At 37.1% G+C, this 11,330-nt stretch overlaps 1 protein-coding gene across 3 annotated transcripts in view; it reads right to left on the bottom strand.

Annotated features, from left to right (window-relative positions):
* Positions 1 to 1,894: 1,894 nt before the first annotated feature.
* LOC106868356 (uncharacterized) overlaps positions 1,895 to 11,330 on the bottom strand; it is a 31,345-nt gene continuing 21,909 nt past the window's right edge. For all 3 annotated transcript variants that reach the window (XM_089355493.1, XM_089355492.1, XM_089355494.1), the window contains exons 3-4: positions 4,223 to 4,487; positions 1,895 to 2,848 (exon numbers count right to left, since the gene is read on the bottom strand). In XM_089355493.1, coding sequence (XP_089211619.1) covers positions 2,209 to 2,848; positions 4,223 to 4,487 — 905 coding nt within the window. In that variant the 3' untranslated portion in view covers positions 1,895 to 2,208. The remainder of the gene's footprint in view (positions 2,849 to 4,222; positions 4,488 to 11,330) is intronic.

Below are 11,330 nucleotides of genomic sequence, written 5' to 3'. Positions count from 1 at the left end.
ATATACATAGAAAGAGGGGAGACGCATAAATATGTGTGTGGGTAGATGATTATGTATAAATGTATATGAGATTTTTCCGGTTAGACTTCCTTCTTTTGGAATGGTGATATGTAGAGCAAAACCAGCAGACAATCACATCAATACGAAATGCTTCCTTGAAACTGGTGTCCAATCAAACCACTTGCTACCATTCACTGCATATACATACTGCATATAACTAATGTTTAATAATCTTCGATAGCGGTTTTGAAAGCGATGGACTTAACCTTTCATTAAATTTTGTGCGGGATACCACTTCAATATATCAAGGTATTCCATGTACAACGAAATACGCACACCCAGAACAAGCTGCGGATCTTTTTTAAAACGGGGGCCACATTTTTCATTAACGAAACACTTTGAAACTTGGAACACTGGTAGAATGTGTCATATAAAACATCTTTTTCTCTTAGTCTTCTTTAAAAAAAAAAGAAATCCATAAGTTATTCCATGTTAAAGTTGTCGTATTTCTGTAATTTCAACCAATCACTGACGTCCATTCAGCCGATATACATTAAGTGCCGACTACATAAACAAACGATTCTGAAACAATTAACCCTAACCCTAACCCTAACCCTAACCCTAGGGTTAGGGTTAGGGTTAGGGTTAGGGTTAAAGCAAATTTAAAATGAAAAAAGCAAATAAAACGAAGGTATGGAGATTAAATACGCTTTACATCGCTTAATCAGCCAAAGGAGTAAATATAAACAACTGAATACTTGTCAGTGATTGGTTGAAATTATCGAAATAAGACAATTTTTTACATGAAATAAATTCGAATACAAAAATATTTTTTCTGTTCTATAACACAAAATAGATAAGTATACGAAGTTTGAAAGTCTTTCGGTACCAAAAACACTACGTAAAACATTAATGAAAAATGTGGCCCCCGTTTTAAAATAGATCCCAAGCTGCTAGTACCAACATCAGAATGTAAATGTCACGAAATGACTTTCATCCTTTTGAACAACGAGTGTCAAAACCAGCCTATGGAATCTCAATTAATCTTGTCGCTCGGCATGGTATAAATAGCAGCCAATTCTTTTTAGTATCACCTTTGAACATCCTACAGTAAGAATGTTTCTGGTTATGATTATATGAGTTTCTTTGATTGAGTTGAGCCGGAAGTTAAACCACAGCAATAACAAGAAAAGATACGTTGGAATGTGTAATCTGAGATGCACTACGTATAATACAAAAATAAATCGTTATGACTGGAACGTCTTCAGTCTGCTGGATCAGGACTGACAGCAAAGTTACTCGCACACGCACACATAAATAGTCCGTGCGATACAAAAAAAAATCAGGATGGAAATGACTAGAACGCCTTCCATCAAGGGTATGTTCGATCACAACCAGCTTAAATGTTGTGAAGTGGCTTTCATCTATTTGTCGTAGAAGAACGAGTATCAGAAATCAACCTACGAAATGTTTGTTATTGTAATCGCCGGACAGGTTAGAAATATCAACCAAATCTTCCTAGAATCAAATCCTACCGTATTCTAGCGAAAAAGGACACATTTAGGTAATGTAATACTAAATACAACATGTGTTAATAAAAGTTAGGGTGGTCACATCTGGAACGTCTTTGTTTTGCTCAATCAGAGCTGACCTAATTACAGTAGCAACGAAGGAAAAAAAATCGTAAAAAATCATGTAGAACTGGCTAAAAATTGCCGCCAAATTCCTTTCAAATCACATCTTCTCATCCTTAAAAAAATTTTTTTTTTAAAACACACATTGAATAATGTATTCAAAAATTGGAACGGTCAGGGATGGAATACCTTTTGGTCATTGGTTTGTTCAGTGAAGCATAACCTAGGACCATAACAAAAATGAAACTTTAAGGTTTGTGTAAGATACAAGAGAATTTTTTTAATATGTATTAATACGAATCTTTTTTTGAATAGATGAAGATGTAGTTCATTAGTTTTCATTAAACCATAATAAATTTTTATTAGTGTTAGAAAATAAATGTTCACAGTATTATATGAGCAATGTGTGTGTGTGTGTGTGTGCTATGTAACCAGTTGGTGAATAAGAAGTTAGTTATTTAGATATTTGATGACCTGATCAATATCAATTACATGTATAAATTAATTAACCAACTAATCAAATAGATTGATAATACTGATAGTGAATTAAATACCAATTAGACAATTTGCTAAGTCAAACGAATGTTTCACTGTGCGGTACAGGTTGTAATTCTGTTTCTGTAGCTAAATTGCTCGGTAGGGAACTGTCTTTTTTGTCCTGTTCCCAGTCTTCAACTAAGAACTCGTCAGATATTTCAGAATAGAACCCAATAGAATCAGTTCTGGTGATGCTGGAGTTCTCTTCACAATCTTTGTTGTCTTCGCTTAAATTTGAAACATCTGGGTAAACTTGAAATGCAACTTTCATATTCTGCAGATAGCTTTCTCCTTCGCTATTGCAAACGTGAAGGGCTTCTAAGTAGTCGTCACGTTGTTGAAGGTCTAGATTATTCAAAGCTATAAAAAAACGTACAGGGGAATCAAGCTTTAATTCTAACATTAAAGGATCGCTACTACTCAGGGTAGAAGCTAATACTGTGCATTCTTTGATTACCTTTTTTGCCATAACTACTCCGATAAAAGTATCAAGAATTGGCGGTAGATTACCACATACTAAATTTAATCGGAATGGAAAGTCTTCACGTTCAATTATATTCTTCATCGTCAAATATTTTTTACTGTCTGGGCCATCAAGAGGAAGTTCACAAAAGCCAGTGTTGGATGAAAACGGAATCAGGAGGATATCTTTACTTTCACTGAAGCATTTCAAAAATCTGAAAGTAATAAAAGCAAAAGAACAGGAATTATTTTCTGGAAAAAAAAAATTCAAACGTTAAATGTATTGAAATATGGTTTACAATCATTTTTAACCACATCAATCATCTCAGTATCGGTCCATTTCGACATAAAAGTAACCGGCTGTTCGAGTCGTTAAAGCTCAAGACTTACTGACCAAGGTCAAATTGCTCTTGCTGCCGCCACTACTGCCGCTTTTCCCCCTCTTCCTCTTCTTCTTCCTCCACCTCCTCCTCCTCCTCCTACTACTACTACTACTACTACTACTACTAACCGAAAAGGAAGATTTTGACTACGTGGTTGTTCAGCATACAGAAAATAGCAGCTAAATCTCCCTCACTCACATTCACCTAGCAAAATGTTTGTAAGACTAAGATTAACCTGAGATTAAGTGCCACCGCTACCGCCACTACCACTACCAACTACTACTACTACTACTACTACTACTACTACTACTACTACTACTACTACTACCATTACTACTACTACTACTACTACAATACCCACTTTCATTTTTTTTTTATCAAATTGATAACGAGGAACTCTCAACGTGGTTATTTTACGTGCAAAAAGTAACAGCTAAATCTCACTCAACCATATTTACATCAGAATAGGTTTAAAGGTTCAGTGTTAACCTGGGGCTAAAAACACTAACAACAACACCAGCACTGTTACAAAATAGCAACCAAATCTCCCTCAAATCACACCTTATCATCCGTCTCTTAAAAAAAAGGCGTCTACATTGAATAATGTAAATGGAGAGGCAAGATGACCAGAACTGACCGAGAGCTAAACGACATCCCCACCACCATCACCATCATCCCCACCACCACCATCACCACCACTACCATTACCACTACCACCACTACCATCACTACCAGCAACAGCAACATCATCATTAACACACCACCACCACCACCACCACCACCGCCATCACCACCACCAACTCAACTGATTCACTATTACATCTGACTATCAATACAAGCGAGTATGACCTGGCAGCATGCATCATGCTTTCGCTAATTGATTTTTTTTGGTGCCTGTGTAATTGCGAGCAGATATAGACAGAGTCTCGTGAACCAGCGAAACATCGGGAACATGAAGGCTGGAGGGAGAGAGAGGAATGAAGGGGAGAGAAAGAGAGTGAGATTGAGGAGGGGAGAGAGAGAGAGCCGTGCCTGTACTCGGCTGTTATTTATTTTCATCTGAGTAAACTGGAGCAAAGTGAAGTGATATGCTTTGCTCAAGGACACAACGTGCCGCCCCGTCCAGGAATTGACCCCCAGGGCCTAATGATTAAGGTGTTGTTCTCATAACTGATACCATAATTTAAAGTGATATATTATCTTTACCTTGTTTTATTCTGATATTGTTTCAACTGTTTCAAGTGTTTCCCTTTCACCACATCGGAGTTCAACACTCGCAACACTCGACCGGGTTCAACAGGTCGTTCTTCATAAAAATCTTTTCCACTCTGTATTGAACTCTCTGGCTGGTGTATGGCCAATGTTTCCTTCATGGTGATCACAGCTTTGGCTCTCGCATCGGACACTGCTTGAGCGTCTTCGTAGTAGGGTGGAGGACAGTCTTCATCGGAATCTGGACAGTAGAACCATCCTGGGAAAGAAATGTGGAACACTTAATGGAATGCATGTCGTAGCATGAATACACTGTCTTCACACAAACTCAAGCATATACACATACGTACGCATGAACACACACACACACACACACACACATATATATATATATATACACACACGTACATATACATGTATACATACATGAATATATGTTTGTTTTTTTGGGGGGGGCGAATATGTTTTGGGGTCGTGATTTGAAGCATTGGGAAATTTGAAATGAAGTCTTTTTTTCTTCATGTAGTTGTTCAAATGTAAATGTAGTTATAAATAATACTTTCAAATTTTGGCACAAGGCCAGCAATTTCATATTGACCTCAGTATTTATTCAACTGGACCTTGTTTTATCAATCCCGAAAAGGATGAAAGACAAAGATGAACTCGGTGGAATTTGAACTTGGAACGTAAAGATATATGAAATGCCGCTAAGCATTTGGGTCGGCAGGCTAAAGATTCTGCCTGCTCGCCACCTTAAATGTAGTTATGAATAATGACTCATAAAATATCAGGTTAAACAGACAGAAAAAAAGTCCACAAAGTCATCCACGGAATCTAACTATACGTCGGCCGTAGACTGGACAGCTGCGATACTATTTCACTTGAGAGACTTGCCGACATTCATCTCTCAGATAAGAAGCTTTAATCTTACAAAGGAGAAAGGAAATTTATTTATTTTGGATCATATTTGATGAATGACCAAGTACAAACACGCGAAACATTTCACAAAAACGAGTGTAAAGTCGTATAAAATGTAAGGGAAGCGGAGATTTTATTAGCACAACTCTGTTTTTGACCTGTTAGCACACCTATCAGAAGTAATTAGACGGAAAACTTTCACAAAGTCATAAACTATTTGAAAAAAAACACGTGTTTTGATTGGTTGTGAGGTGTCATATTTGAGAACAATCGTATAATGTGATAGAGTACGAGTGATTTCGAATAGAAAATACGCTATGATATGAGGCTGTGAGTGGTGGAGGGAGAGGATAAAGAAAAATAGTGCTTGAAAAGAGGAAGGTAGGAGTGAAGAGTAGAAAAAGGTGTAAGATAGGAGTGAAGCAGGGCTTTAACTTTATAGAAATGTATATGTCGCAGGTTTTACAGTTTATAGTGCAAGGGAGAATTCCCTAAAAGTTAACATGTTTTTAATTGAGTGTGATTTAAATAAATAGTGTATAGTGTAAATAACAGTTTCACACAAATAGATCTGCAATAAATATGAAGTCTGTGTCTGCAATAATATATTAAATCTGAATTGCAGCTCAAGATGTTCGCGGGATAGAACAACATTTCTACTTATTCACTTGTTCATAAATCTCAGAATCTCAAAACTTGGTCGTATTGTGTTGCATATCTCAAATTTCAATATTTATGCATGGCCTTCGAATCCCAAATGTACCATGACAAAGTGGTAGCAGTATGTTTGTTTGTGTGCTGGAAGATGTGTGTGTGTGTTCATTATAATGCAGTTTAAGCCAGGGCGTCGTTAAACCAATATAATGTTTCGTTATTGACACATTTTCTAGTCTCATATCAGCATCATAGACAATGGCAGTTGTTAGATATTTACCTTCTACGTTACATGAGACAGGGTTTATACAATATGTAACTTAGTATGCAAGATACTCAGAAGATTCAGCTTTTTTAGAGTAATATTCAACAAAGCCTTAACGAAGTAGTTTACAATAAAGTAGTTTACTTATTGTACTTTGTTGAAAACTCGATATAACCAACATATTACATAATCTCCAGAATCAAGTTACACATGAGACACCACTTCGTTAAGATAGAAATAGGTTTTGAAGAAGAAACAACTTCGACATCAATAACAAAATTTTGAAACACCCGGCAAAAATCGCTCGATATTCTGCGAATTATGCACAAAGGGGTAAAGCAGTATGGAAAAACTAGAAATTTTGTTCCATCTCCAATAGGTATCTTGGACCATAATTCAAAGTAATTTTATTTTGTTTTGGTTTTCAAACATGGCTTCATATTTCTTGTAGAAATATGAAGTCATATTCACTTCGTTAACTGTCTGTTTGTATAATTCATTTACATCACAATCGATTGCTTTGTTTTGTTTTATTTTGTTTTATCTTAATATTAAACGCTTATAAGGCGGCGTACTGATAGAATCGTTTGCACGCCGGATAAAATGCTTAGAAGCATTTCGTCCGTCTTTACGTTCTAAATTCAAATTTCTCCGAGGTCGACTTTGCCTTTGATCCTTTTGGGGTGATATAAGTACCAGTTGAGCATTGGGATCAATGTAATCGACTCACACCCTTCCCCAAACTTGTTGGTTTTGTGCCAAAATTTGAAACCACATTGAATACCTGTAAAGGTAGAATCTTGCCACGCTGGTCAAAATGCTTAGCGGCTATTCTTACAGCTCTTTATTTTCTTTGCCATGTATTCTTTCAGAGTCGAATAAAATAAGTACAAGTTGAATACAGAGGTCGATGTAATAGACTTGCCCCTGCCCATCAGAATAGTTGGGTGTGAGCCAAAATTATTAAACCCTTAGAGTAACCTCCCTTACATCAGAAACTGTAAAACACCTACTACCTATAGCATAAAGACCTGTAAAATAAATACACAACAAAACAAGTCTCTTAGTTCTATTCTTTATGCCTATCTTTCTCCTTTGTTACCACCACTCCTCTAATCCACTCTCTTCCTCCCTTCTCTGTCACCCGGCCACATATCTACTTTCACACCCTATATCATAACAACTTTACAGCCGAAACCTCTTAAAACCATTCAAATCACGCAGTTTCTTCTCAAATGGAACAGCTCCCGAGTAATAAAAAGCATATTTCTTTCAAAATCTATTGCCTGTCATAAATCTGTGAAGTTCCGCCTTGGATCAACATGATATATATATATATATATATATATATATATATATATATATATATATATATATATATATATATATATATATATATATCATCGTCATCATCATCATGATTTATACATTAGCAGTTTAGATTTCAAAGATAAATCATAGAAGACGTTTGCGAGTTCAAATGTAGGGCACTGCATGAGAAAACTAAAATGCTTTGAATTATTAAAAATCGAAACATTTTAGAGAAAACTAGTTTATATATATATATATATATATATATATATATATATATATATATATATATATATATATATTTATATATATATATATATATAATACAAATATTATATGAGTATATGCATATATACGTACATGTATGTACATACCTACATCTACATTGTATATACAGATGCATATCTGGGTACAGGACGTCACAAAAAAACGTGGACAAAATGAAAAACAGAACATAAACAGAGCACAGAAAACACACAGGTCACATAGAGAACATTTCCTTCATCAGCTGCCACCATACTAAACTAAGCGTTTCGAAGAGTAATCGATGGGCATCAACGGCGATCGACTATGATCTTGCCGAGGATTACGCCACTCATTGGGAGACTGTTACGGGGGACATGTCTGTAATATGTCCATTTTGCAAGGCCCTCAAGTGGGTTGGAGAAACCAGTGGCCTATGCTGCTCAAACGGAAAGGTTCACTTGAATGACCTGCAAAACATTCCTTAGCCTTTTTTCTCCTTATTCCTTGGTCAACGCCCTCATTCGCAGCAATTTATACAGAAAGTTCGCGCTTATAACTCTGCCTTCTAGATGACAAATTTCGGTCACAGACCCAATCATGAAGAGTCCTATACGCCAACGCGTGTGTGTGTGTGTGTGTGCGTGTGTGTGTGTGTGTGTGTGTGTGTGTGTGTGTGTGTGTGCATAAATCTTACATACACATTACACATGTACGGACACACACATCAGGGCTGTAGCCTCTGGGCAAGCAAGAAAGTCCACAGACTAAACTACACATACTAATTATTTAACACAGAAAGTAAATTATATACAATTCATCATTTCAAAAAAAACGGTTATTTAATGCATGAACTTCGATGTAGGATTCAAGAATTGGGTAACATTTTCATGTTAGACAAGTACAATTTTTTTGTAGCTTTTAACCTTAATATAATTATGAATACGTGATGATATTAAAGTAATGTGTTGTTTAAAGTGAATTAACCATAATGCCATAAAAGCATATATATGTATATATGTATGTATCTGTGTGTGTGTGCCTTTGTCCCCCCTTCACCGCTTGACAACCAGTGTTAGTGTATTTATGTCCCCCGTAACGAAAGAAACTAATAGAATGAGTACTAGACTGAAAATAAGTCCTGGGTCGATTTGTTCGACTTAAACCCTTCAAGGCGGTGCTCCTGCATGGCCGCAGTCAAAAGACTGAAACAAGTAAAAGAATAAATAATAATAACAGCCAATGATTTGTAATCCTTCCCAATCATCTTCCATCGCCACTCGTGGCCCATCTGCACTACTACAACTTCTACTTTCACTCCAGCCCCAATTCTACCCTACAGGCAAATATCTTTTATACTCCAGCGGCCCTCCTCGTCCGAGTCTAAGGGACATAACTCCAAGGAACTAAATAGTTTTTATCTCTGTGATTTGAACGAAACTATTTCCCCCAAATTTCCTTTAGTTTTTTTAGGTTTTTGGATCTTGTTCAAAACGAGGGCACCAGTATTTTCTTAACGAAACACTTTGAAACTTAGGACACTGGTAGAATGTGTCATATAAAACATCTTTTTCTCTTAGTCTTCTTAACAAAAAAACGTACATCGCAAGTTATTTCATGTTAAAGTTGTCGTATTTCTGTAATTTCAACCAATGACTGACGTCCATTCAACCGTATACATTAAGTGCTGACTACGTAAACAAACGATTCGCGGCGGTGATAAAATTATTATTTCCTTGTCAAAAAATGACTGAAGCATATTGGCAGTAGCTAATAAACCTTTCTATTATAGGCACAAGGCATGGTTTTTGAGGGAAGGAGCAAGTCAATTAGGGTTAGGGTTAGGGTTAGGGAAAACGAACACACGTGTGTTGCCTCTGCAAAATGTCAGAAGTAATGGAGATTAAATACGCTTTACACCGCTTAAAGTGCCAAAGGAGTAAGTGTAAACAGCTGAATACTTGTCAGTGATTGGTTGAAATTATCGAAATAAGACAATTTTTTTACATGAAATAAATCCGAATACAAAATTTTTTTCTGTTCTATAACACAAAATAGATAAGTATACGAAGTTTGAAAGTCTTTCGGTACCAAAAACACTACATAAAACATAAATGAAAACTGGTGCCCCCGTTTTGAACAAGATCCGGTTTTTTTGTTGTTTTCTTTTTCTTTTTTTTATAGTTGTTAGACCTGCCGACCGGAGGCGACACTTTCAGGTCCCTAGTGACATCGAACCCATACCGTACTGTTCCTTTAAGTCTTTTCTGATGACTATTGACCAATATATAAGTGTCTGTTTTTTTTTCTGACTTATGGTTTATTAGACTACATCATCATCATAATCATTTAACGTCCGTTTTCCATGTTGGCATGGGTCGGACGTCTTGACAGGAACCGGTAAGGCCAAGGGCCGCACCAGGTTCCAGTCTGTTTTGGCTTGGTTTCTGGCATAGTCCGTTTTTGGCTGAATGCCCTTGGTATAGTTTCTTAGCATAGTCTGCTTTTTTTTCTTTTTGAATAATTAAGCCATTTTTTCCGGAACGTTGAATACAACATGAACAAAAAGGAAATTCAGACAATTTTCTTATTCCAGTTCAAACTAGGCCGAAAAGCTGCTGAAACAGCTCGCGATATCAACAATGAGTTTGGTCCAGGAACCACTAATGAACGTACAACACAATGGTGGTTCAAGAAATTTCGTAGCGGTGTCGAGAATCTGGAAGATGGTAAGCTTAGTGGTCGGCCATCGGATGTTGACAACGATCCACTAAGAGCCTAAGTCGAAGCCAAACCACGCACAACTGTTCGAGAGCTTGCTTCTGAATTAGACGTAACGTATACGACAATTTCCAACCACTTGAAAGAGTGGAAAAATAAAAGTACTTGATAAATGGGTGCCGCACTAATTGAACAACAAAAGGAAAACACCGTTTTGAAGTGTCGTCTTCCCTTCTTTTACGCAACAAGAACGACCCGTTTCTCGACCGGATTGTAATTTGCGATGAAAAATGGATTCTTTGCGACAACTGGTGACACTCAGCTCAGTGGTTGGACGCCGACGAAGCTCCGCGGCATTTCCCGAAGCCAAAGTTGCACCAAAAGAAGGTCATGGTGACTGTTTGATGGTCCGCGGCCGGTCTCATCCATCACAGCTTTTTGGATCCAGGCGAAACCATTACGGCGGAGAAGTACTGTCAGCAAATGGATGAAATGCATAAGAAACTCTGACAACAACAGCCAGCATTTGTCAATAGAAAAGAACCAATTCTTCTCCACGAAAACGCTCGGCCGCACGTCGCACAACTGACCCTGCAGAAGTTGAACAAATTGGCTACGAAACTCTGCTTCATCCGCCATACTCTCCAGACCTCTCGCCTACCGATTACCACTTTTTCAAGCATCTCGACTTCCTGCGTGAGAAATGCTTCAAAAACCAAAACGATGCCAAACATGCTTTCAACGACTTCATCGCCACCAGAACGAAGGTTTTTTACGCTACTGCCATAAATAAACTTGTTTCGCGTTGACAATAGTGTGTTGATTCTGATGGTGTTTATTTCGATTATTAAGTTTTGTTTGAGCCGAGATATGTGCATCTGAATTTAAAGGTTAAAAACCGCAAAAACTTTCTTGACAACCTAATATATATGTAACACTCCCAGTGAGAAACTGATCGGTAAGATCGGCCGTAATGGATATATAATGTTG

The sequence above is a fragment of the Octopus bimaculoides genome, chromosome 7 (assembly GCF_046866305.1).
Source record: "Octopus bimaculoides isolate indiv1 chromosome 7, ASM4686630v1, whole genome shotgun sequence".
In the NCBI taxonomy this organism is placed as follows: Eukaryota; Metazoa; Mollusca; class Cephalopoda; order Octopoda; family Octopodidae; genus Octopus; species Octopus bimaculoides.
Note: the sequence above shows the minus strand (reverse complement) of the source record. Positions and strands in the feature narration are given on the sequence as shown.